Genomic DNA, 26527 nt, shown 5'->3' with positions numbered 1-26527 from the left:
GGGAGATGCTCAGACAGAAACAAAATCGTTCTTAGCTTTGTCCGGTCAAGGGAACGTTCCGTATAAAAGCAGCCCTGGGTTTTCAGCACAGATGGGAAGGAAGCCCACACTGGCGACTCATTCTCCAGCTCTCTGGAGACCATGTCCTGGGGAGGAGAGCTCCCCCATGGGTGCGGATCAAGGAGAATGGGATGGGAGCAGACAGCATTTTGGTTGAGGTTGCGGGGCCAGAGAAGCTGGGGCTCAGGATGGGCCCTGAGGTGGCAACAGAGACCAGCATGGGGGTGGGAGCCTGGGGGGCGTGTGGCCCACGCAGGGGTCCTCCGTGGCTTTGTCAGACCCTGTCCATTCTGGCCAGAGCTTCCGTGCTTAGGCAGCAGCAGGAAACCAGTGGCCTCTCCAAAATGGTCACTCACGGAGAGTTTCATGAAGGGACTTTGAAAATGTGGGCAGAGTGTGGGAAACCGCAGAACCTGGGTCTCAGCAGGGCTGACCCTCCCCAGGTGGCCATGGCCATGGTCCAGGGAGGCAGGAGCCTGGTTTGCGGGCCTCAGGGGACACATTCTGAACTGGGGGCCCCTCCTGGAGCTGTCTGAACCCTGATGGCAGTGGGGGGTGGGGGGACAGGAAACCCCCAGAGAGGGGTTCAGGGAACCCCCAGGGGGGGCCGCAGAGAGCAGCCTGGAGAAGGGCAGGGGGCCCCACGGCACAGATGGAAGACTCCAGGGGCAGCAGCGCTTGTCATGCTGAGCTGAAGGCGAGCTCAGCTGGGCCATGCCCGCCCCGGGCCCCTCTGCCCCTGCAGACCCTGGTCTCCAGCGGGGTGAGCCGCTCCTGCCTATGGAGGGGTTACTTCGACTCTGAACCCCCCAGCATGTCCAAGGGCGTGCGAGCCGGGAGGCCGGGAGGGCCAACTACCTTGGCAGGAAACCCTGAGCCTCAGCATATTCTCTTGAACAAAATAACCGCATTTTATCTGCATTCTACAGCCCTTCAAAAACATTTATTTTTCGTTTGCCTTTCTTGCTTATTCTGCACAATTCCAACAGCTCATGGCCGAGGCTCTGTGGTCCCCGGGGACGCAAGGGCCCCTCCCTCCTGCATCCTCGCTGACCCTGCCGGGGTGATGGGGCCCTGTTGTTGCTCCGTGGCTTCTAGTCTGTGGGTTACAGTCAGGGGCTCGCTCACAGCCCCCAGGGCCCCGGTGCGGCAAGGACTCCCGCAAGGAGGGCTCCCTTGGGTGTGAGATGGGTGTCTGGTGCCAGAAAAGGGTGAGAGCACCGAAGAGCCTTGACCGGTGCAGGGCCCCCCGCCAGCCCGGCCAGGCCCCCCAAGAGGGTGGAGGGTCAGCCTGGCCCAGCTTCAGAGATGAGCTAAGCCTTTGTTTGTACTTCTGTTGATCTGCAGTCGAGTGTCCGTCGTCGTTTCCCCCTCTGCAGATCAGAGGCGCGGCCCCACCCTCACAGCCTTGGTCAGTGGCTACAGTCCCTTCGAGCCGAGGTGCCAGCCTTGGGGGCCCAGTGCTTCCCTTGGCCTGGTTGGTGGGTCCACTTGCACTCTGCCTTTCTGCTGTCAGAAGCTGCTGAGACGGGACGGAAGGAGCTTAGGATTTGGACTAAGCACCTCAGTCTTAGTCTCGGCTGGGGGTGGTGCCCTGGGGGGGCCCTCCTCATCTTGGTGGGCTTTGGGGGACCCCTGTCTCGGTGCTGAGTGCTCCCAACCCCTCCTGACGGCAGATCCGGTCTCGGGGAGAGCACGTTGACAATCCTCAAATGCTATATAAACATTTTGGGGTTGGCAGAAAGCTGGGCCGCATTTTGCCAAACACACTTTGCCCTCGACTTTTAAACTGACGTGCACTTTGATGGAGACAATCTCATGTTTACTTAATTCACGAATGTTGTTTTCCTAGAGGCCTGGTATATGCTATCCAAGAAAATGTTTATTTCTTACTTTTTTTGAAAAAAAATTCTGTTTCTTAGAACCCAGGAAGTTGGGTTCTTTCAAGAGGAATTAAGCTTGAATCCCAGGCCAAAAAAAAAAAGAAGTGAGAATCAGTTCAAAACTGCTCAGGAGGTTTTAAATCCTTGTCTAATTGATACCAGACATTGAGAGGAAATTTTTAAAATTCGATCAAAATCTTTAATGCCGTAAATACGCCCCTCACATCATTCTTGTTTTGAGCTCACTGCTTGCCTCGTCTGTGACAGAGCTCTGAGGTCTCACATTCCTTTGATTCCTTTGATTTTTCTGGTCCCTGAATTCTCCTCCAGTAGAGTCAGCTTCAGTTTACTGTCGGACGTGGTTATATTCGAGATGGAAACACTTTTTTTTTTTTTTCTTTTAAACTTTTATTTTGTATTGGGGTATAGCCATTAAGGGCTTCCCTGGTGACTCAGGCGGTAAAGAATCCGCCTGCAATGTGGGAGACCTGAGTTCAATCCCCTGAGTCAGGAAGATTCCCTGGAGAAGGGAAGGACTACCCACCCCAGTATTCTGGCCTGGAGAATTCCATGGACAGAGGAGCCTGGTGAGCTATAGTCCATGGGGTCGCAAAGAGTCGGACACGATTGCAGCAAGTTAGCACACACGCACAGCTGATAAACAATGTTGTGAAAGTTTCAGGTGAACCTCGGAGGGATTCAGCCATGTATATACATGCAAACGCTTACCTGGAAAACAGGCTCCTTTGTGTCCAGGGATCAAGGGTCCCCAGGGCTGCATAATAAGGCTCGAGGCGTAAAGATCAACCCCACAGCCAGGGTGAGAGCCGAAAGATCGGATGACTGCCCCATAAGAGCGATGGCCAGGTGCACTCGGCAAGACCCCGGGCTGCATGGCCCTTGCTCCGTCCCAGACTTCCACCCTCGCTCTGCCTGCTTCATCCATCTTCTCTGCTGAGCGCCTGAGTCCTGGCCCCCAGGGCCCCTCCTGCTTGGTGTGTGCCATCTCCTTGCCCAGACACTTCCTCTTTTCTGGACAGACACCGCAGAGACCCTTCCTCACCCACCACTCCCTGCGTTTGCTCTGCTGACCCTTGTCATGCACTGTCCCTGCACCCGTCACGCGCTTGGCCAACTGTCCCTCCTTCTGGGCTGGCTGTTCTCCTGGAAGGCAAGTTGTTGTTCAGTCGTGTCCAGCTCCTTGCGACCCCATGGACTGCAGCACACCAGGCCTCCTCTTCCTTCACTCTCTTCCGGAACTTGCTCAAACTCAAGTCCATCGAGTCGGTGATGCCATCCAACCATCTCATCCTCTGTCGTCCCCTTCTCCTCCCACCTTCAGTCTTTCCCAGCATTAGGGTCTTTTCCAATGAGTTAGTTCTTCACATCAGGTGACAAAAGTATTGGAGCTTCAGCTTCACCATCAGTCCTTCCAGTGAGTATTCAGGACTGATCTCCTTTAGGATGGACTGGTTGGATCTCCTTGCAGTCCGAGGGAGTGTCTTCACCAACACCACAGTTCAAAAGCATCAGTTCTTCAGTGCTCAGCTTTCTTTATGGTCCAGCTCTCACGTCCATACAGACTACTTGAAAAGACATAGCTTTGAGTAGACGGGCCTTTACTGGCAAAGTCTTTGCAGGGGACGCTTCTTGCTTATCCCTGTATCTGTATGTGTTTCCTGTGGGTGCTGTGACTGATGATCACACTGGGTTTCCTTGAAACAAGTTTATTCTGTCCCAAGTCTGGAGGCCCAAAATCAGTGTCACTGGGACGAAATCCAGGTGTCTGCAGTTTCCTCTAAAACCTGCAGGGAGATGCGGTTACTTTTCCAGCTTCTGGCAGCTGCTGCATCCCTTGGCTTGTGGCTGCATCGCTCTGGTCTTCAGGGCCAGCAGCCTCACGTCTCTGCTCCTTCTTCAGCACACCTTCTCCGTGTCCTGAGCACTCCTGCTGCCTTCTTATGAGGATGCTTGTGAAGGCATGTAGAGCCCATCCTGATATCCAGGATCATCTTCCCACATCAAGGTCCTCCTTAATGAGTTGCATCTGTAAATGCGTCTTTTTCCAAGAAAGGTAACATTTCTAGGTTCCAGCAATTAGGAACCAGCTCTTTTTGGGGCCAGTGTTCTGCCTACCAGGGTCTCTCCCCAAACGTAAGGACAGCTCACAGCTAGCGTTTACACAGCCTGCGTGGCAGCCCGCTGACTCGGGCAGCGACACTCTCTCCATTTCAGGTGAGGATATCGAGGCACAGAGAGGGAGATAACTTGCCCACAGCAGCCAGTAGCAGCAACAGGCTGCTCTCCTGGGCACTCTCGTTCCAAAGACCATGCCCCTGGCCTCTGTTCTTCCTGCCTCTGTAACATGGGGCTCGTTGAATGACTGAGAAAATACAAGGAGCCGAAAAGTCTGAAGAAAAGGAGGGACTTCCCTGGTGGTCCAGCGGCTAAGACTCTGCACTCCCAGTGCAGGAAGCCCAGGGTTCCATCGCTGGTCAGGGAACAAGATCCCACGTGTTGTGACCAAGACCCCGCACAGCCAAGTGAATAAGTAAATAAATATTTTCTTCTAAAAAGACTAAAAGAAGATGGTTAAGAAGGAGGAGGGAAGGAGAGGAGGGAGGAAGGATTCTGGGACAGGCTGAGTGCTCCCTGAATTGCTCCTGGCTCCCCACGATTCCTGAAAGTTTCCCAGAGTTACAGCACTGTTTTGAAGCGCTGGTCCCTTCTGGACTCAGCCCAAACACTGCCCGCAAGCTGCTTTCTTCCCTTCCTCCACGTCTCAAACACGCTCAGGGAGCAGGCCTTCCCCGCAGTGCTCACGTGTCCTCCCCTTGTCTGCAGGACATGAGAGCTATGTGACCTTCTGCCAGCTGGAGGATGAGGCCGCCTTCACCTGCAGCGCTGACTGCACCATCAGGAAGTGGGATGTGCTGACCGGGCAGTGTCTGCAGGTGTTTCGGGGACACACATCCATCGTGAACAGGTCAGTGGGGCTGGGGGGGTCAGGACTGGCGACCGAGATGTAGGCTGTGGGGCCCCTGCCTTGGAGGAGTTTAGCTCCTGTGGGGAGCACATGTGGACATGTGGGGAGGCGGCCAGGCGCACAGGGCAATGGAAGCCCCAGGACAGAAGTGTCCCTGGGCGTGACAAGTGCCAACTGCCCAGGGCTGCAGGTGTGTGTGTGTGTTGGGGGTCGGGGGGGCGGGTTGGGAGGCAGAGGTGAGGGCAGGGAGGCATCACCAACGCTTAGACTAGTGCCTGGACATCCTCACTGGCCTTGCAGCACAACCGCCCACAGCTGGGTGCAGGGAAAGGCCTTGGAGGCTATAGCTCCTACCGATGGGAGCAGATTCCAGCGGAAACGGCTTAATTAGTGCCTGATGCTGGACCGGGCACTTGGAGGAGGAACAGAATGGGGCTTGTTCTGCAGAGGGAGTTGAGGGTGTTTTTCAACCTCTCCTTTCCCTGTTGCTGTTGAAAATATCCAAGCCGCTCCTTCTCACCGAGGTTTGAGTTTTTCCAAAAATGTATCAGGTTTGGGTCTGAGCTGAGCCATGAAAATTCCTTGCTGATCAGATCGGCTGGACAGTACTTCTGTAACTTGGGGCCGTCTCAAAACCGCCCCCCGCCGCCCCCTGAGGGACTGTCTGGTAGGAGCTGGAGTCTGGGCACCTGCCCTTGGGCCCTCCTGACCTCAGGGGCCGGGAAGGGCGCCTCTCCGGGGCAAGGAATGTGCGGCCAGGCACCGTGGGGGCCGTGGTTGCAGGGGACAGGGAGCGAAGGCTGTTTTCAGCCAGTGTGGGCTTCGTGGAGCCTGGGGCCGGGTGGGACCTGTCTGGCCAGCTGGTCCCGCACACGGCGGGTGGAAATGGAGGGCTGGCCTGGTCATTAACAGCCCCCGACGGACGGATGCTCCCACAGGACAGGAGAAAGGCCGAGGTGTCACACTGAGTCAGGATGGTGCTGAGAGGAGAAGGACCCCCGTGGGGACCCCGTGAGAGCTGCAGCCCCACCTCCTGCGGCTGAGCGCTGATTCCCCTCCCCCAAGCTGCCACCCCCACTTAGCCAGAGCAGGTGGGGACCCGGGACCTGGGAGACCAGACCCGGCCAGGCAGGGGTGGAGGAGGGCGGGGATGAGGACTTGGGTCTCCGCTACTGCTGGCCTCTGCCCAGTGTGCTGTCCCACTTATTTATTTAAATATATATATATATATATATATTTGTTGTTGTTGTTTCGAACCTTGAGGAGTCCTCGTTCCCCAACCAGGGATCAAACCCAGGCTCTCGGCAATGAGTGTTCAGAGTCCTGACCACTGGGCCGCCAGGGAATTCCCAGCAGCGGTCTATCTCAAGAAAGAAGTCTGTGACTGAGGAAGAGTGGGCCTGGGGGCGACTCTTCTGGTGAGGCTGAGGGCGGCTGGAAGGGCCGACAGAGGAGGGGCAGGTGGAAAGGGTCCCGTCTCAGGTGACCAGCCAGCCCTCAGACTGTAACCCACCGCGCCTCAGAAATGAAAGTGAAAGTGGCTCAGTGGTGTCCGACTCTTTGCGACCCCACTGTGGCTGGTGATTGAACACGTCAGTCACCAGCCACAGTGGACCCTGTGCCGGCCTGCCAGGCAGCCCTTTGCCACCTGACCCATGACCCTTCCTGTCTCACCACCAGGATCCTGGTCGCCAACAACCAGCTCTTCAGCAGCTCCTATGACCGGACGGCCCGCGCCTGGAGCGTGGACAGGGGGCAGGTGGCCCGGGAGTTCCGGGGTCACCGCAACTGTGTGCTGACCCTGGCCTACACCAGGGCCGCCTGCGTGGAGGAGGCCGCGGCCGGGGGCCTCCTGGTGACAGGCAGCACGGACGGCACGGCCAAGGTGTGGCAGGTGGCCAGCGGCTGCTGCCACCAGACGCTGCGGGGCCACACGGGCGCCGTGCTCTGCCTCGTGCTGGACGCGCCGGGCCGCACGGCCTTCACAGGCAGCACAGATGCCACCGTCCGCGCCTGGGATATCCTGAGCGGCCAGCAGCTGCGCGTGTTCCGGGAGCACCAGGGCTCCGTCATCTGTCTGGAGGTGAGACCTGACTGACCGCTGGGGCCCCCGCACCTTCCCTGGGTCATGCTCAGAGCTGCAGCCACACCTTGTGCACCAGTCAGCTCAGGCTGTGTAACAAAGTAACCACAGATGGGGCAGCTGGAACAACAGAGACGGGTTGGCTCACCGCTCTGGAGGCTGGAAGTCCAAGAGCAGGGTGTGGCAGGGTCGGTTTCTTCCGAGGCCTCTGTCCTCCGCTTGTAGATGGCCCTTCTGTATCCTCATGCGGTCTTCCCTCTGCATCTGCATTTCCTCTTCTCGTAAGGACACTAGTCACACTGGATGAGGTTCCACCCTAATGCCCTCATTTTAGCTTACTTACCTCTTTTAAAGTTGTTGCTCAGTTGCTTAGTCCTATCTGACTCTTGTGACCCCATGGACTGACTGCAGCACGCCAGGCTTCCCTGTCCCTCACCAACTCCCAGAGCTGGCTGAAACTCCTGTCCATTGAGTCGGTGATGCCATCCAACCATCTCATCCTCTGTCCCCTTCTCCTCCTGCCTTCAGTCTTTCCCAGCATCAGGGTCTTTTCCAATGAGATGGCTCTTCGCATCAGGTGGCCAAAGTATTGGAGTTTCAGCATCAGCTCTTCCCATAAATGTTCAGGGTACTTTTTTTTATTCTTACATCTATCTTGGCCATGCCCCAAAATGTGTGGGATTCTAGTTCCCCAATCAGAGATCAAACTTGCGTCCCCTGCAGTGGAAGCATGGAGCCCCAACCACTGGACCACCAGCAGGTCCTAACTGCCTCTTTAAAGACCTGTTTCCAAATATGTCACATTCACAGGGACAGGGTGAGGGCTGTTCCACACATGAATTTTTGTTTCCTTCCTTGTGAGATGAGGATCAGGTCTACCCACAAACTGTGGTCTGTGTATGCATGCTCAGTCACTTCAGTCAAGTCCGACTCTTTGCAACCCCATGGACTGTATAGCTCACCAGGCTCCCCTCTCCATGGGATTCTCCAGGCAAGAGTACCGGAGTGGGTTGCAATGCCCTCCTCCAGGGGATCTTCCCCACCTGGGGTTTGAACTTGCGTCTGCCTGCAAGAGGTATTCTTTACCCACTGAACCACTGGGAAGCCCAACTGTGGTCCATAATTCCTAAATCCAGAGGTTCCCAAAAGAAATGAAGTTTTTTCCTTAGACTTGGCATCAAAACTCATTTGGCGGCAAAGCCTGGCCCAAATAGACACAAGACTGGTGGTAGGTCAGCTTATTCCACTTTCTGGGAATACACGCATATACTTTGCTGTGGAAACACGAGGGTGTTCCTCAAGTGCAAGAGCTCCCGAAACACCTCGGGTCCCGTGTTCTGGATCAGGGATCCCGGACCTGGAGCTATGTCTCCCCTGGGCGCTTATGAGGATTTCCTGAGTCGACGCAGACACGGTGCCTGCCATGGAGCCTGTTCTTGTCAGTCTGTGATACTTGCTCTGGAGCCTCTGGGGATGCGCTGACCACACTTAGTGAGCACATCTGCTGGATGTGGTCCCTCCCTCTGCCGAGATATCCGGGTCTGGGTGATCCTGGTCCCGGTTGTGGCCAAGGCCTCTTCCCTTCTCCAGGCTTCCCACACCCGAGATGAGCAGGTTGGGATTCAGGGCTTGGTGACACTGAGGCTCTAGGAGCCACCAGGGCAGCACTGGGGGTGCCCTCGAGGTGTCAGGAAGCAGCGTGTGGCCGTCCCATGGAAAGCCGGGCCAGGAGGCCCGTTTTGGGGTTCTGGGGGTGAAGGGCAGTCCTGGGACCCCAGGACCAGTGGAGTAGAGAAGGTCTCCACTCTGCTTGGACAGAATGACCTCTGACCCTGGTGAACCCGAGCGACCAAGTGTCTTTGATTGTATTAATACAAACGGTGTCTTTCTAACTCAAACCTTGCTTGAGGAAGACCATGGTGATGGGGGCGTGAATGCTGAGCCGAAAGATGGCTGCTTGGTATATTTTTTTAATTAAAAAAAATTTTTTTATTGTAGTATAACCCCCTGGGGGGCTGCCGTATATACACTGTGCCTGGTCAGGTCCTTCTGTGTGTGGAGATAAACTTGTGGGCTGCCTTTTCAGAAGCCAGGAGAACAGATGAACCTGCCTCTGAGCCATGGGCCTGCATGGATGTGGTACCCACCGTAGCCTCCTCCGCCTGCAGCCCACTCAGAACCTTCTGGGAGCAGAGGCGGGGCCCGAGAAATGGGCCAAGCCCCATGGGGCCTCTGCCTTTCCCCTTCACTAGGGGACGTGTATCCAGGGTCAAGCAGGCTGGCCCCAGAGGGTTCCAGAAGCCAGGTCGGGGTGGAGCCAGCTGTGCACGGGCCTCCTATGGAGAAGGTGGCCCAGAGCAGAGGCCAGGGCTCCCTTCCAGGTAGCAAATTCAAGGTCAAGCCCACCGACCACCAAGGGGAACTGCTCCCTTACCCCAACTCTTCCCAGAAGCTCCCAGGGTCTGGGCTCGGGCGGGTGGTCCTTATGAAGAAAGAGAAAGTGGAGTCTTTCCTGTCCCTTCATATGTTACACTTTTTAAATTTTTAGTTGTGAAACATTTGAACCGTGAAGCGTAGCAGACGCTGTGTAGCCACCTCTGAAATGAGATATTAACATTCTGTCATGCTTAGTCGATATCTTTTTGAAATACTTTGTTCTTTTTATATTTAAATCTGTAAAATGTAATACACACGAAAGTGTACAAAACGGATTACAACACTTCATATCTTTTTAAAGAAATATTTCAAAGACAGCCAGACAGGGACAGAAAAGATGCCATCAGGTGTGGGGCAGTCCAAGGGTGATGGGGTGCCTGTCTGACCGTCGGCAGCATCGTTGGGGGCACTCCGTTCTTTTTCTGCAAAAGCCCCCGGGCAGGGGGTTGCTATTGCCTTTTAGGTGTACATTCCAGTTCCTGGGTTCGACCAGGCTGCCGACATGATTGAATTGATCCTTACGATGGAGGTTAATTTTTCTCATTTGGTACACGAGGAGACAGAGGCTCAGCACAGGTTAAGCAACTTGCCCAGGGTCTCCCAGCCGGTAAGGGTAGAGGCAGGATTTGAACCCAGGACTGAACGTGTAACCTGGGCTTTTAACAAGCAGCTTTTCAGGGCCTGTCGGGGTCACATGATGCTCTGCACCTGGCCCTGCGCACCACCTGGCCCAGGCACTTTTCTCCCGCTGCTCCGGTACAAGGCCTGTCGTGAGCCGAGGGGAGGGTGAGGCCTGCCCCCCACCCCAGAACCATGGGCACGGACCCCCAGGCCTGCGGGCCTCGAGCTGCTCTCCGTTTGGGCGATCACCCCGCAGGGAGCTGGCCCCAGGTCCTGTCCCTCAGAGTGGCCTTGGCTGCCGCCAGTCTCGCGAGACCGGCCCTTGAGACTCAGGCCCCTCCTGCTTTGTCCATCTGCCTGGAGCCTCCCTGGTCTCCCCTGCTACCCACCCCGGGGGTCCTTTCGGGAAACCAGCCCAAGCGAGCCGTGAGGCGTCCGCCAGCTTAGCCTCTGGGCTCAGGGTTTGAAAGTGTGCTGCTCGGTGGTTTCTTTCTTTTTTTTTTCTTTAATTGATCATGCGTTTATTTTCAGTTGGGTCTTTGATGCTCCACGTGGGCTTTCACCTACTGCGTTGAGCAGGGGCTACTCTTCCGTTGCGATGCATGGGCCTCATTGCGGTGGCTTCTCTTGTTGCGGGGCACAGGCTCTGGGCATGAGGGCTCAGGAGTTGTTGCTTAGTTAGAGGAGAAGGGGATGACAGAGGATGAGATGGATGCCATCACCGACTCGATGGACATGAGTTTGAGCAAGCTCCGGGAGTTGATGAAGGACAGGGAGACCTGGACTGCTGCAGTCCATGGGGTAGCAAAGAGTTGGACATGACTGAGCAACTGAACTGAACTGATGGGTTTAGTTGCTCCATGGCAAGTGGAACCTTCTTGGACAAGGGATCAAATCCATGTGCCCTGCATTGGCAGGTGGATGCCCATGCACTGTGCCACCAGGGAAGTCCCTGCTTGCTGGTTCTGGGGCACATGTGCCAGGCCCTGCATCATTAGGACTCCTCCTTTGAGCAGGAGGCATCCTCCCTTTGCCGCAGCCACTGTGGACCCTCTGTGCCTCCTTCGTGGACTGGAGGGGGCAGAGGTGTGAAGGCCGTGGGGTCCAGATGCACCACTGGGGTCTCCACCTCACACGCTCCCCTTGAGAGGTCTGGGAGTCCCAGTGGGCAGTCTGGAGAGTGTGGTCACTGGAGGTCTGGGACTGCCTCTAGGAAGGACACAGTTGGGGGACAGTCAGGAAACACCGGGGCCAGTGGCGATCGGCTGAGGGGCAGGAGGTAGATGGTGCTGGGCAGTATGAGGAGGGGCCCTTGAGGGCAGATCTCCCATAAGGAACGAGGGGGATCCACCTGGGGGCACCTCCCGGGCAGAGAGGACTTGTAAAGGGGAAGACGGTGTGTGTCCAGGGTCCTCTAGGGACAGTGAGGACACCGGACCCTGGGGAAGCCGGCCACATCCCAGACTCCATGGACAGGGCTTGGGGGGTCCCCCGAAAGGCCGAGAGCAGGCCGGGGCACCAAGCAGGAGCCCTGCCACCATCACTGGTGGCGCAGATGGAGAGGACTTGGGTGAGGTTCTGGGTCCTGCTGGAGCGCTTGGGCATGCGGGTGTCATCCTCGGCCTTGTCCTCAGAGAGTGCACGCCACTAAGAGAAGCCAGAAGCCAGGCTCCATTAACCAGGCCGGTCATAGCCCCAGCAGGACTGCAGGGCAGGGCCTGGGAGGCACAGGCCAGGCTGGTCGCCCACTTGGTCCACAGGAAACCCCCAGAAGCCTCTGTCTTAGCGATTCCCAAGGCCAAGACTGACCTGTGCGGTGGCTGGGGTGGGAAGAGGAGCCGGGCCAGAGTCCTACCCTCCAGGGTTTAAACAAGGAGATAATAAGGGGACACTGAGTCAGGAGTGGGCGGTGGCGGAGCTGGGAGCATGTGCTGAACTGGGAGGACTCTGGACCACCGCCCACCACTCTAGGCCCACCACCCATTGCCCCTGGAGAAGGACCTTCTCTTCCCTAAGCCTCCAAGGGTTCCAGGCCCCAGCAGTGCAGTCCCTGGCTCTCTCCGGGGCTTGTCGCCTGCCCCTCCTCCTGGGCTCTGCCAAGTGGAGGAGACCTGGTGCCATAGCCAGCTGATGGCAGCGGGGACCCACCCGCCGGCGCCTCCTCATGCCCCCCTGCCCTTGTCTCCCCGGCCCGTTCCTCACCTTCTGCAGCACCCTCCAGCGGGGGGGTCACGCGGGAACTGGGGAAGCCTGTCTCCAAGGGCAGGGGGCCAGGACCTCCGTGATGGCCCCTGGGTGTCCAGCTCTGGTCCCAGCAGAGGGCTACCTCACACCTGCCACGGCCAGTCAGGTTATTTCTAGACCTTTCTCTCTCCCACGTGCCCTCCCTAGAGTGGAAGTCCAGCGTGAACGCCTGGCCCTGGGAGCCCTTTTCTCAACTGGGACGATCCCAGGACCTGCAGTAGCTACAGGTGGATTCCTATGACCTTCCCGGGGGCCAGGCTGTTCTTCAGTAGGAAACTGCTAATGAGAAACGCCTGGTGGTAATGGCAGGAGCGGCAGTCGACATTTCCTGGCCCCTGCAGTTAGGGTCGGAGAAGGCAATGGCACCCCACTCCAGTGTTCTTGCCTGGAGAATCCCAGGGATGGTGGAGCCTGGTGGGCTGCCGTCTATGGGGTCGCACAGAGTCAGACACGACTGAAGCGACTTAGCAGCAGCAGCAGTTAGGGTGCTGAGCGCTGCGTGGTTGGGTCTGAGCCCCACGAGGAAGAGGCTGGCGTGGTCCTCACTGTGGGGGAAGCGGCTGAGAGTAGAGTCAGTGACTTGGCCAAGGGCCAGCGAGGCTCTGCAGCCAGGTCTGTCCGATGCCTGCAAGCCCGCCTGACCCCCACTGCCCTGCAGAGGCGGTGGTGGGTGGGCGGCTGGGTGGGACCCCGGGCAGGGGCCTTTCTGGCTCGTCCAGTTTCTCCACTGAGACCTGCACATGCCCCTCCCTGCTTACACAGAGAGGCCTGGAGCGGCTTCTGAGCTGGCCCGCTGTGTCCGGTGCCAACCCTCCCACCTCCCCCCCCCCCCGCCCGCAGCTGGTAAACCGGCACGTGTACTCGGGCAGCGCCGACAGGACGGTCAAGTGCTGGCTGGCAGACACTGGTGAGCACGTGCGCACGTTCACAGCTCACAGACACAGTGTGAGCGCCCTCAAGTACCACGCGGGCACCTGTAAGTGACCCCACGCTCCCCAGAGCCCCGGCCTGCCTGTCCCGTCACGCCTCACCCCCCAGCACGTCCGCTCTCATCCAGGCCTCTCTGCTTCCGCTGACTCCACTCTGCCCTCCTTGAGCCTCGGCTGCAGCTCGGTTTGGGTGGCGGCCAGGAGTGGCAGCCGGGCCTCCTTCGTTGTTTGTTCCTCCAGCCAAACAAGTTCCAAATAAGGGTGTGGGGGCCTCTCCCCACCTTTACCCACTAGGATGTACAGCGACCTGCGTGTTCAGAGACCCTCAGGTTGAGAGCGGGTCATTCTAATTCTCGAGTGAGATTGTGACGCTGCTTAACTCCAGCCAGACTTGAGGGGCGCATGGGTTTATCTTCACTTGACATTAGGTTTGACTACTGATAAGAGAAAATCCAGATAACTGGGAATTTAAATGAGACAGTGGTTTATTCTTCTCTCAGGTAGAAGAATTTTAGAGACGGACAGTCTAGGCTGAAATGGAGGCGGCTTCACAAAGTTGTTAGACACGCGTTTCCTTTATTCACTTTGCTTCATCGTGAGCTTCCCTGGTGGCTCGGATGGTAAAGCCTCTGCCTTCAATGAGGGAGACCCGGGTTCGATCCCTGGGTTGGGAAGATCTCCTGGAGAAGGAAACGGCAACCCACTCCAGTACTCTTGCCTGGAGAATCCCATGGATGGAGGAGCCTGGTAGGCTACAGTCCACAGGGTCGCAAAGAGTCGGACACGACTGAGCGACTTCACTCACTCATCATCCTTAGTACATATCATCTATCTTTAAGGGGGGGCTTCGTGGTTCAAGAGAGCTGCTGGTGTGCCAGCCATCATGTTTTAGGCAAGCAGGAAGAAAAGGAGGAAAGGGCAAGAGGATGTGTCTTCTAGGTGGGTAGACCCCCTCTAAAGATCTTTTCTGGAAATTCCACCCCAAGACTTCTGCACACATCTCTCTGACCACTGCCTACAAAAGAGATGGAATAACAAAACCTCTTACCGGGGATACTGCTGCCAGGACTAATCAGGGGTATTTTGGAAGAAAAGAAGGGTAGAGTGGCTTACTGGGTAGTCAACAAGCACTCTGTCCAAGTGGCTTGCCATGCTTACAGCCCAGACACACCCAGAAGACTGGCATCCTGCTGGGAAAGCAAAACGCATGACCTGAACACTCCTACATGGGAGTGGGGCCCATGTTCCTGGACATTTCTTTCCTAAAACGATCCCCAATGTTATATTTTTCCATCAGCACCTTTCCCCAGTTATTCTCTCTCTCTCTCTCACACACACACACACACACACACAGCAGCAGCAGCAACAGCCAGAAGCCAGCCCCACGTGGAGCTGAGAACCGTCCCTCTAGCGCAGGAATGACGGAGCGGACTGGGCTGGAGGCGGAGTCACAGTGGAAAATTCAGGTGGACTTCACAGCACAGGTGTTAGATGAAGACAGAGCGGATTTCCAAAAATAGTGCCCAAGATGCCCTCAGGACTTAGGTGTCTCATGCACAAAGATGATTTTTTCCCTCCCGTTTCTGGGTCCAAGGCTCTAAGTGTGATTATGGCTCTGCTCCTGCCAGGGTCTCTAATTTACAGAGAACGTTGCCCAGAGCGCCTCCCTGTGGCAGCAGCTGGAATGAAACGTGCCGCTGCAGCAGATCCCATAGACCCTACTTGCTCGCTGCCGGCTGGCTGTTAAGGAACTTGGCCCGTGGTCTTTGCCATCAGGCTGCAGGATAATCAGACCAAATTCCAGACCCTCTTCCCACACTCAGGATGCCCAGTAACCAAGTGCATTGGTGGAAGGGAAGGCGGGAAAGGAGCTGAAAAGGCCAGCAAACAAAAACTTCCCTTTCAGGCCCACATTTCACTGATGCAGAAAACCTGGGAATGGGCAAGTGACACAGGAAGCGGGATAAGGAATAGAAATCCCAAGAAGAGGGAGCCCCCCGAGGGTGCTTCCTGCCGTTCACGTCGGCCGCCGGGTGGTTGTAGCAGGTGGTCTGGGTACCACACTCAGGGGCACTTCCTGCTGCAGCACTGAGGTCCTCTGGCCGAGGACGACTAGGAGTTGATGGAAAAGGAGCCCGGTGCCCTCCAGGTGGGACAACTCAGACACGGGCCACCCCTTCTCTAACACACCTGCATGGGGAGGCCTTCCTGTTTCTCTCCCCACTTCTTGGAATGCCCTGCCTGATTAACTGTTTGCATTCAAATCCGAGTGTCAAGGTCAGCTTCCGGGAGAACCCAGGCTAAGGTAGTAAGTGGACACGGGAGTTCCTCTGGCCCGTGCTCTCAATGGGATCCCTGACCTCCACCAGCGTCACTTGAAGCTGGCTAGATTGCAGGGTTCTCAGGCCCCACCGCAGACCTCCTGAAATCAGAAACTCAGGTCGGCCCAGCCATTTCTGTCTCAACAGGACAGGACAGGCTGACCCGAAGCCCAAGGGCGGTGGGGCCGCCGCAGCCCAGCAGAGCCGGCTGCAGCCCACACCGGGCGCCTCGGGACCCCCGCTCCCCACGCTGACCTTGAGGGAACCGTACTAAAGACAGTGAAGGTGCTGCCTCCTTCCTTTCAAGGGGCTTGGGCTGTTCGCCATTTGCAATTACGACATCCCCGGGAGGCGAGCGGACGGGGCCGGGCGAGGTCCCCGTCACTCTCCGTGCCCCCCGCCCCGCGGAGCCCCGAGGGGCCGAGGGCGCGAGGCCAGCGGCGCCGTGTGTTCACAGTGTTCACGGGCAGCGGGGACGCCCGCGCGCGCGCCTTCGACGCCCAGTCCGGAGCGCTGCGGAGGGTGTTCCGCGGCCACGCCTTCGTCATCAACTGCATCCAGGTAGGCGCCCCGCCGTCTCCCGGGCCCGCGGCCGGCTGGCGGGGGTTGGTGGGACGCCCCGGAGGGGAAGGGCTGAGTCGCGGGGCGGGCCGCGCGGGGGCCCCGCCGCCGGCCGCCCACGCCCCGCGCCCGCAGGTGCACGGCCAGGTGCTCTACACCGCCTCGCACGACGGCGCGCTGCGCCTCTGGGACGTCCGCGGCCTCCCGCCGCCGCGCGCCGCCGCCCCCAAGCGCAGCCTCCCGCGCCTCTTCAGCAACAAGGTGGGCTGCGCCGCCGCCGCGCCCCTGCAGCCGGCCTGACGCCCGCCCCGCGAGGAGGGACCCGGACCCCGGACCCCGAGGGCAGCGGCCGGCGCGGCGGGCCTGCGGAAGCCCTGCCGGGACCCCCCGCCACTCTCAGGGTCTGCAGCCGCCGCCCCGGGCGCCCGAGGTCCCCGGAAGCCAAGTCTTCTGCTGAGCGAGACGGACGCTTCAAAACAGGCACGGACAGCTGTTCTCCGCCGGCGGTCCAGTGGTTCTGACTGTCGGGCGCCTTCACGGTCGGGACCCTGGGTTCGATCTCCGGTCGGGGAGCTAATCCCACAAGCCGCGCCCAAGACAAAGCCCCACGGCCTGTCGTTACTTTGGCAGGTTGCCCGCTTGTGAAGGATGAATTCCAGGTCCTTGAAAGGGCCTGTGGTACATCGCCTTTTGTTCTGCACAGAGGCCGGCTCCCTCTCAGGGGAGAGTGCCCGCGAAGCTGGGGCCTGCCCCCCGCCCCGGGGGATGGAGTCCTCTGCCCCTCCAGTGTCCCTGAGTCGGGGGGTGGCAGGAGGGAGGCCAGGGGGCAAGGAGTCAGCCCCTCGGCCTGCCTGGGTGACGGCGGGGGCCCGCTGCTCCTCCCGCCGGCACAGAGGCGGCCCCTGCCTTCAGGTGTGGATGAGGCAGGCCCTGGGAGCGCGCAGGGGAGGCCGCCGGAATACCCGCCAAGAGGGGGAGAAGGGAGCAGTGGGCCTCAGGCTCTAAGGACCCTGAGGAGCCGCCCACATTCCACATCCGCAGTGCCCTCCAGGCCCAGCCCTGGCTGGCCTCCGTTGCAGGAGGAGGAAATGCTGCAGAAGACAGTGTCCGCCCTTGAGAGCTGAAAAGTGAAAGTGAAGCCGCTCAGTCCTGTCCGACTCTGCGACGTTTTTCTTGTAGCCCGCCAGGCTCCTCCGTCCGTGGGATTTTCCAGGCAAGAATACTGGAGTGGGTTGCCATTTTCTTCTCCAGGGAATCTTCCCCACCCCCGGGATCAAACTCAGGTCTTCCACATTGCAGGTAGACTTGACCCTCTGAGCCACCAGGGAAGCCCCTTGAGAACTGAGCATCTTGCTAAAGGCAAGCCTGCTTGGGCAGAGGCAGCCCCTGATGCACAGAGGTGGGTGTGCCAGTGTCTTGATGCCAGGTGCACCCCGGGGTGCCCAGGTCCATGCCTGGTGGGTAAGGACGCTGACCCTCTGGCCATATGAAAAGATAACAGTACTGACTCCAGGGTTGGTAGAAAGCGCGGCACTACCTCAGGGCCACACCCCCAAACTGGGAAGCCAGGGGCCCCACCAGAACAGGCTGGCTGGTGAGAAGGACCCACAGAAGCAGCATCACCCCGCCTTCTTCAGGTGGGATGCGGCACCCAGGAGAGGTGAGGGGTCCCTGGGCTCTGCCCGCCGGGTCTGGGAGTGCTCACTTCCTAGCGGTTCTCCAGAGCCCGAGGCTGCAGCCGCCAAGGACAGGCCCTCCCAGTCCTGAAGGGCTTTCTGGGAAGCTGAAGTTCCTTCCACGAAGGGCGGGCAGAGAGAACCCCCTTGAGCACCTGTGCTGGTATCTATAGTCACCTTCTCGGACTGCGTTGCTGACAGAGGCAGCGTGAGTGACCAGACGCTCGCTCCTTGGTGCTCACAGCTGATGCTGCTTTCCTGGCTGGACAGCGCGCGTGCCTGGCATCTTATCCAACCATGTGCATCTTCCCTCACTCTACCCGGAGAAACAGCCCCTGGGAGCAAATCCTACAGTGGGCTGCCTCACTCGTTTTTCTCCAGCCTGCCTCTCCAAGAGAAAAGAGTAAGAAATGGCAAACTATTTTGCATGTATACTGCATGATCTATTTGGGTAAACTGTATGTCAGTAATTGTGTGTGTGTGTGCGCGCGCGCTCTGGTTTGGGCATCAGGGTGATGGCGGGCTCATAGAATGAGTTAGTTTGGAGGTGTTCCTTCCTCTGCAGGAACAGTTTGGAATAGTTTCAGAAGGACGGGTTTAACGCGTCTCTAAATGTTTGGTAGAATTCACCTGGGAAGCCATCTCCTCGTGGACTTTGCTCAGTCAGTTCAGTCGCTCAGTCGTGTCCGACTCTTCGCTGCCCCATGGACTGCAGCACACCAGGCTTCCCTGTCCTTCACCATCTCCCGGAGCTTGCTCAAACTCATGGCCATCGAGTCGGTGGTTCCAAAAACATTTGGTTGGGTGTTTTTAAATCACAGATTCAATTTTAGTACTTGTAATTCGTCTGTCTGTATTTTGTTTCTTCCTGGTTCAGTCTTGGGAAATTGTACCTGAGAACTTGCGCAGTCCTTCTAGGTTGTCCATTTTATTGCTGTGCAGTTGCTTGGAGTAGTCTCTTACAGTCCTTTGTACTTCTGTAACTTTTCCTTTTTCACTTCTAATTTTTACTGATTTGGGCCCTCTCCCCTTTTTTCTTGATGAATCTGGCTAAAGGTTTATCAGTTTTATTATTTTCATTTCAGCAACCTAAGAGGGCTTTGCTAGATGTTGAGGAAGCTATTATAGGAAAAGGAGTACGTCAAGGCTGTATATTGTCACCCTGCTTATTTAACTTATATGCAGGAACATCATGAGGAACACTGGGCTGGAAGAAGCACAAGCTGGAATCAAGATTGCTGGGAGAAATATCAGTAACCTCAGATATGCAGGTGACACCACCCTTATGGCAGAAAGTGAAGAACTAAAGAGCCTCTTGATGAAAGTAAAAGAGGAGAGTGAAAAGGTTGGCTATCTGGTCCCATCACTTCATGGCAAATAGATGGGGAAACAGTGGAAACAGTGGCAGATTTTTTTTTTTGGGTTCCAAAATCACTGTGGATGCTGATTGCAGCCATGAAATTAAAAGATGCTCACTCCTTGGAAGGAAAGTTATGACCAACCTAGATAGCATATTAAAAAGCAGAGACATTACTTTGCCAACCAAGGTCCGTCTAGTCAAGGCTATGGTTTTTCCAGTGGTCATGTATGGATGTGACAGTTGGACTGTGAAGAAAGCTGACTGCCAAAGAATTGATGCTTTTGAACTGTGGTGCTGGAGAAGACTCTTGAGAGTCCCTTGGACTGCAAAGAGATCCAACCAGTCCATTCTGAAGGAGATCAGTCCTGGGTGTTCATTGGAAGGACTGATGCTAAAGCTGAAACTCCAATACTTTGGCCACCTCGTGTGAAGAGTTGACTCACTGGAAAAAGACTCTGATGCTGGGAGGGATTGGGGGCGGGAGGAGAAGGGGACAACAGAGAATGAGATGGCTGGATGGCATCACTGACTCAATGGACATGAGTCTGAGTGAACTCTGGGAGTTGGTGATGGACAGGGAGGCCTGGTGTGCTGTGATTCATGGGGTCGCAAAAAGTCGGACACGACTGAGCGAATGAACTGAACTGAACTGAGACAGCTACGAAGACCAGATAACCACAGGCTGTTTCTTTGCCTTTGGTGATATATTCTTGCCTCTGATAAATCCCTTTAGTTGGGCAGGGAAAGGACAGGAAGTACTTACAGGATTTATGGGCGGGAAAACAGGGACAGGACGTGGTGGTGTCACCAGAGCCAAGGACAGGCAGCACTTCCTGTAAGTGATGGGACTGGATCTGACCGCGGGCAGCACGCTCTGGCCACAGTGTCCCGCAGCCTCCGGCTGACCCCTCGGCCCACAGGCCCGGCCATCCCACTCCTGCTCGGAGCCCTCCACGGCCCCACTAGGCACCGCTCACGTCTAGACCCCTGCCCGCCTTTCCGGGTGCTCTGCAGTTGGACTCAGCTATCTTTCCAACCTCAGTCTCGCACCCTCCGGTGGGCCCAGGGCAGCCCCCGTGACGTCATGAACACGGCACACTCAGTCCATTCCACCCCCACTGGAATCTCACTCATCCCAGGTCCGCAGCGTCCTTTCCCTCTGACTCTCCAAGGAGAACCACCCCCCCGCGAAGCCCGTCTCCTCTGTGATTTCAGGCTCAGCACCCTTCCTTCAATTTAACAGCTTTTTCGTCACAAACGTCCTTTGCTCTTTCTCTTGCCTCCCAGAGCAGGAAGCCATGCTCGATCACCAGCCTGTCAGTGTCACATGACCAGCTAGAGGCACAGCCAGCACTAATGCCTGCCAGCGCGTGCAGATGGGCAGCCCTGCTGGTGCACAGCGCACACCGTGCTGTCCTGAGCTCCAGAACGGGCTTCTCTGTCTCTTCACACGCAAGTGGAGCACGAGACCTGCCCGTGTGGCTAGGCTCCCCTAGCCTTCTCCATGATCATTAAGCAGCAATTGAGGAAATGAGAAGCTACACCCGGCCACGCCCAGGGCCTTGTGAGCCACACACAACAACCCAGGCCCCAAATCCAAGCCTGACTTGGTCTTACATGAGGCTGGGACCCCCTCACGGCCTTGGCCATCAGGTGAGGAAGCACCCCCCACCATCCCCACTCCCTCCCCGCATCCCACAGCCTCTGTACACTTGGCCTTTTGGTAACAGCCACTGATGATCCTCACAGGAAGTCAATGGAAGCCGACATCACGAATCTAAATGAAGCTCTAGACCACCCAGATACTGCCATCACTCAAACAGCTTGGGAATTTGAGTAATTTACTGCAAAGTTAGGCTGACAATTTTGGAATGTATCTTCCGTCTTTTATTTTCACTTGTATCATCCATTTTTGAAAGAATGACAAGAAAAGATTTCCACCCATTCACACTGGCCTGCTGTCCAAGCTTTATGATTTCTGTAAAAGCGGAAGCACTTCAGCCAGCCCCTCAACGGCAACTGTGTGACCATTTGCCCTCAGTCATGGCGCTTCCAACGGGGCAGGGAGAGTCTTGGGAACACACCTGGCACGTGTTTCTTTTAACACAGGCTTCTCCCAGCTGTGTCCTGGTGCTGGGGAGGGTCTTCATTTAATAACACGTTTACAGAGGAAGGCATGGTCAACTCGGAACGGTTACTTGAGTCGTTAAGAGGCTAATAACTACATACCTTTAGAAAGAGTCTTCTGTATTATACCCAACCCCCCACAAAGACATGGAGAAAATATATCTTAAATCTGATAGGCATCTCAGCCAGCAATGGATTTACTATGACAGCACTGCATCTAAGAATGCTAATGAAAAGTAATTTGCTTTGGCTGGCATTTAAGATTTTTCTGTTTAATAAAAGATTTTATATCTGTGACGAAGAATTCTGAATATATATACACTCCGAATTTCCACCCGGAATTTCAGATGCCTACTTTGCTAAGTATTAGTCGCTCAGTTGTGTCCGACCCTTTGTGACCCCACGGACTGTATGTAGCCTGCCAGGCTCCTCTGTTCATGGAATTCTCCGGGCAAGAATACTGGAGTGGGTTGCCATGCCCTTCTCCAGGGGGTTTTCCTGACTCAGGGAATGAACCTGGGTCTCCCGCATCACAGGCAGACTCTTTACCGTCTGAGCCACTGGGGAACTTCCACTTAACTAAGCTAAGCACAAAAAACACTGCTGTTTCAGGCTGAAGGCCTCTGCCATAGTCTGGTGTGGCTGCTATAGCCAACTCATCCCTAAAAGGCCCCCAAAGCGCTTGGAATGGTTGAGGATCTAAGGGACACATTCAGGAAGCGGCAGAGGGTGAAGCAGGAGGCAGGCTGTGCAGTGGGAAGGAGGCGACCAAGCAGTGGGTTCCAGAGGGCAGGAGTGCAGGGTGAGGGGAAGAGCGGGAGACACGTCCACCTTTCCCTCCCCAGCCGCTCTTCCTGCAGCCCTCCCCGGGAGCCATATGAGCAGGGAGGGTGGCACTCGGGCCGCAGAACCTGAAGGCAGCGGGCGACAGCAAGGTCAGGCCAGCGGTGGCTCAGTTCCCAAGGCCACCCCTGGGGACCGGCACCCTGTCCCACGCCCCCACTCTCTACATTCCTGTTCCCTGCCTGCCCCTCCTACACCCGAGGAAGCAGCACTCTGCAGCAAAATCAGTAAAAAAGAAGACGACCTGCATTACACCTTCAAAACGATAGAATATTTATAAGCAGAAACCTAAAAGTTATCTCTGATTCGTCACTTAGTTTTTCTTTGCTGCTGACTTTATGCTCTCCACATAGGATAAGTACTCTGCAATAATAATCTCTTCGTCTTCCAGAGTTGAGTCAAGGTAATCCTCTTCGTGCTCTGGGATGTCTTCCAGGATCTCATTGATAGCCTCTGTCTCCATGTCTTCGTCTGTTGAGGCGCTCGAGGTGCCTGCAGTAAAGAGGTGTGGGCATCGAGAGCTCAGGGAGAAAGGAGAAAGGAGCGTCCACGGAGACTGAGCTGGCCCTCAGCTGCGCCTTCACGGGCCACAGTGCCGAGCGGCCCACGGGGCAGGCGTCTGGGGACGCCCTGCTCATTCCCCGCTCAGGCCCCAATGAGGCACGCCCTCCACCCGCCGGCTCCCACTCGATGCTCTGAGACCCCGGACCCACCTGCAGAGTCGGACGGGGATGTGGACGGCGTGGACGCAGAGTCTTCCGCTGAGAGCTGCAGGCCAGGAGGCAGTCTCCCTCCGTGGTGGGCCAGGGTCTGCGCCGCCAGCTGGACATTCCCCCTAAACGCCCTCAGGGCTGCCCTGGCCGCAACCTCGTCAAAACCCATGTACGCCAGCTGCAGGACAGGGAGGCGGCGGCTATGCGGAGGGCCCGCCGCTCGGAGCAGACGCGCCCCCGACGCGGGGCCAGGGGAGCCCGAGCCTGGCGGTGGGGGGCGGGGGAGAGGTGAAAACCCACCGCACGCCTGGACCACTGGCTTCCTGCACTAACGTGTGCACGGGGCAGCTGGCAGGAAGAGGGGCCTGGACCAGCCGTGTCGGGCAGTCACCTCGGAAAGGCCGCCGGCTGGAGTCAGAGGACGTGCTGTCCGTCCACCTGGTGACCAGGCTCGTTGGTTTAGTGTTGCCGGCAGGCTAATGGGACGGGCCCACACCGGGCAGTCACCACAGTGACAGCCTCGCAGGTCACAGGCAGGGAGACGGGCGGTCAGAGACGGGTCAGCACATGCAGAGGCGTGCGTACAGGAGGAGAAAGCCCGCAGCACGCCTTTGCGCTGCTTCCTGGGTCTCCTACTCTGAAGGGAATGCCGTACTCTGCTTCCCTGGGGCGGGCCTGGGCACACCTGGAGCCCCGAGAGCCAAGGACTCGGCCCTACCGGGCCACCAACCTTGTCACCCCAGCCAGTCCCACGCGAGGCGGTACCTGCGGAGGGGGCGCAGTGCACTTTCACTTACTTGGTCAATGTTTTCCTGAGAAGGACTTTGTTGACGGTTGTTGCTTTCCGGAGCTGAATCATTTAACCACCACATCTGAGGATTACGGAGAAGAATCTAAAAACACACAGGAATCCCCTTTGCTCATCGCTAACGACTGCTCAGTCCCTCGGGCACAGACTGCGCACCTGTCGCGTGCTGAGCAGACGCAGCTGTAGGACGCACAGACAGGTGCAGGGAAGTGTGGCGAACGCGGCCAAGGGTGCTGCGGGAGCAGAGGAAAGGGACCCGCGACCAGGCGGGGCTGGCGAGGAGGCTGCTGTTCAGAGAAGGCTCCTGCCAGGGGCCCCGTCTGAGTCGAGGTCTGAAGGATGGACAAGATTATTCAGGCAAAAAGGTCTCATCTGAGGAAGCAGGAAAGGGTTTCAGAGAGTGGGCAGGAGGATTCGAAACAGAAACAGACGTTTTGTTAGAGCTTAGCCTTAGGGATGACAAGGTCGTAAAAAGCTACAAATGGAAAGCTATCAAAGCAGTCCAGGGTAGCCTGCTAATGTCATTTCTCTCTGGAAGGTGATGTGCTCTAGGTTTAAAATGTCATGGAGAAGATCAGAGATCTTCAGACCTGGATTTCTGTTGCATGATACTCTCAACCTCATAAAGCTCTTTTGGGGAATTTCCCTTTTGACCTACATAGTTCTACATTGATCAAACGTATTTATGTCCTATTTGTGTAATTAAAGGAAAAGACCCTGATGCTGGAAAAACCGAAGGCAGGAGGAGAAGGAGACGAGAGGAGGAGATGGTTGGGTGGCATCACTGACTCAATGGACATGAGTTGAGCAAGCTCCGGGCGTTGGTGATGGACAGGGAGGCCTGGCGTGCTGCAGTCCATGGGGTGGCAAAGAGTCAGATGCGACTGAGTGACTGGACTGAACTGACTGTATAATTAAAAACTGTTTTTGAGCCCCATCAGTCACTCCATATATTTGGAATATTTCTTATTTCTCTGAGAAGTCAGAGAAATGAAAGTGCTTCAGCACTTCAAGCTGCCCCCACTTCTCCTCCATTTGCTGGGCCCCATCCCGTGATCCCCGCCACCCAGCCTGCAGTCCTGCTCCCCCAAGATGCTGGGGGTCCCACATGGTTGCTTTGACCCCACTGTGCTCTCCGCCCATCTGTGGGCTCCCCAAGGGCAGGCGGGGGCTTCACCCCACTTCGCCTTTTTTTTTTCTTATATAAACTTTATTGCTCTCTAAACACAAATCAAAATTTATAGAAGTATATAAGAGTACAGGCTTCAAACTCTCAGAGCTGAACTCTCATTGAATTTACTTTTTTCTTAGAAAAGTAGATTCTATTCTTTAATTAGGAACCTGGAGGAAATGAAGTCCGCACAGTGCCTGCCCTCATTAAGTACCCATCTGCTCTGTGAACACAAATCAGAAAGGATGTGGACCCAGGCAGAGTTATACCACTCATCTGGACCCCAAGCTTCTGAGTCACTGCTGAGGATTTCTTTAAAATGCCCTGTTGCCAACATGTACTATTGACTATATGATAAAATTAGATATTCAAATAAAACATTTTAATTAAAAAAAAACTACACTGAAACTTCAACCACCTTTCTCTTCTTCCACGTTACCGTGAAGCTCCTTCTGTTGCAACCAGAAACCTCACCGGAGTTCTCACCCTGGGAGCCCTGACGTATCAGGGACATGCCCCCAGCTGGGTGGGGCGCAGCAATCCAGCTCGGCCACTGGGTGCGAGCAGGAGACCTCTGACCCTTAGATCCAGACCAGGAATGAGGAGGAGCCAGACCACAGCGGCGGGGCTCCTGGTGCCAGAAAGGACCAGAGAGCCGCTTAGATGAGAAAGTGGAGGAGACAGCACCTCGGCCGTGAGCTAGGCTGCTCTGAGAGGCCAGAGGCCAAGGAGGGTTACCTTCAGGGCCTCCTCCAGGTTCCCGCCGGCCTGATGGAGTGCCTGCTTGGCTGCTCGCGTGGAGTAGCCCATTCCTTTCAAATGGTTAATGTTCTCCAGGCGGCGTCTTTTCTTCTCTCTTTCCTCCTTCTTTATTTGGTCCAGTTCCTTCAGGAAAACAGCAAAGTCACCGGGTTAGGGATTGTGATTTTGTAGATCACTGTCTTCTCCTCTTCCTACCTCAGTCCTAATCAAGAGAGTTCTGAGTTTGTTTTGAAAACAAGTGTCATTTTATTTTTATGCCTGTATTTAAAAAAAATTTTTTTTTGCACGTACTTATTTTTTTGGCCAAACTGTTGGGCTTGTGGGATCGTAGTTCCTCGACCAGGGACTGAACCCAGCAGTGTCAGTGAAAGTGCAGAGCTCTAACCAGTGGGCTGCCAGGGGATTCCCACAAGTATCATTTTAAAAGGATTTCTGCTGCTTAAAAAAAATAAAGTGAGTTTGAAAACCACTAACTGAATCCAGCCTCATCATTTTGCCAACGAGAAGTCAGAAATTTCTCAAGACAGCTGGGTGACCCAGTCAAGGCTATCACAGACCACAGAGCTGGGAGATGGCCTCCTGTACATTCTAGACGTGGTCAGTCCTTGGCCCAGCGTGGGGAGGACAGCAGAGAAAACAGCCTTTTCTCCTCTGATGTATCTGTTCCTACCTCCACGGCTCAGCCCAAGTACAAGGGTCCCTTCTATATTCTCAGAGTGGGATCACAGCCTCACCGCCCAGGAAAAGAAGGGACTCCTCGCGCCAGACCAAGCATTCCCAGCTGGCAGCGGGACCAGGAGGATGGACTGCCCCAGATGTTTCCAGAGATGAAGACCACCCCCGCCTGTACTCTCCTGGTTACAGCACCAGAGAACCCGCCTGTGAATGACCAGGCCAAGGACAGCCTCGCAGCTCTGCAGACCAGCGCCCCCACTGCACCTGG

The 26527-nt window shown here is 56.3% G+C and overlaps 2 protein-coding genes across 10 annotated transcripts in view; one reads left to right on the top strand and one right to left on the bottom strand.

Annotated features, from left to right (window-relative positions):
* The window catches only part of WDR86 (WD repeat domain 86), a 31164-nt gene extending 6797 nt beyond the window's left edge, over positions 1-24367 (top strand). Inside the window, exons 3-9 of one of the 7 annotated variants that reach the window (XR_008685315.2) lie at positions 4788-4929; positions 6610-7012; positions 13154-13220; positions 15871-16124; positions 17166-17337; positions 18045-18203; positions 18986-24367. Coding sequence is in view for 4 of the 7 variants with exons in the window: in XM_055421576.2 (XP_055277551.1) it covers positions 4788-4929; positions 6610-7012; positions 13154-13220; positions 15871-16424 (1166 nt within the window). In the remaining 3 variants the exon portion in view is untranslated. Of the gene's footprint in view, positions 1-4787; positions 4930-6609; positions 7013-13153; positions 13290-15870; positions 16565-17165; positions 17338-18044; positions 18718-18985 lie in introns of those variants that run through there. The other 6 variants (XR_016037097.1, XR_016037098.1, XM_055421585.2 and 3 more) reach the window with 6 other exon arrangements.
* NUB1 (negative regulator of ubiquitin like proteins 1) overlaps positions 21019-26527 on the bottom strand; it is a 34834-nt gene continuing 29325 nt past the window's right edge. For 2 of the 3 annotated variants that reach the window (XM_055421575.2, XM_055421572.2), the window contains exons 12-15: positions 25561-25707; positions 23641-23736; positions 22844-23021; positions 21019-22622 (exon numbers count right to left, since the gene is read on the bottom strand). In XM_055421575.2, coding sequence (XP_055277550.1) covers positions 22444-22622; positions 22844-23021; positions 23641-23736; positions 25561-25707 — 600 coding nt within the window. In that variant the 3' untranslated portion in view covers positions 21019-22443. The remainder of the gene's footprint in view (positions 22623-22843; positions 23022-23640; positions 23737-25560; positions 25708-26527) is intronic. The other variant, XM_088834769.1, reaches the window with a different exon arrangement.

Source organism: Moschus berezovskii, chromosome 3 (assembly GCF_049115385.1).
Source record: "Moschus berezovskii isolate FMDL1 chromosome 3, NW_MosBer_1.0, whole genome shotgun sequence".
Taxonomy (NCBI): Eukaryota; Metazoa; Chordata; class Mammalia; order Artiodactyla; family Moschidae; genus Moschus; species Moschus berezovskii.
The sequence above is the reverse complement of the archived record's forward strand: the minus strand, read 5'-3'. Positions and strand labels throughout refer to the sequence as shown.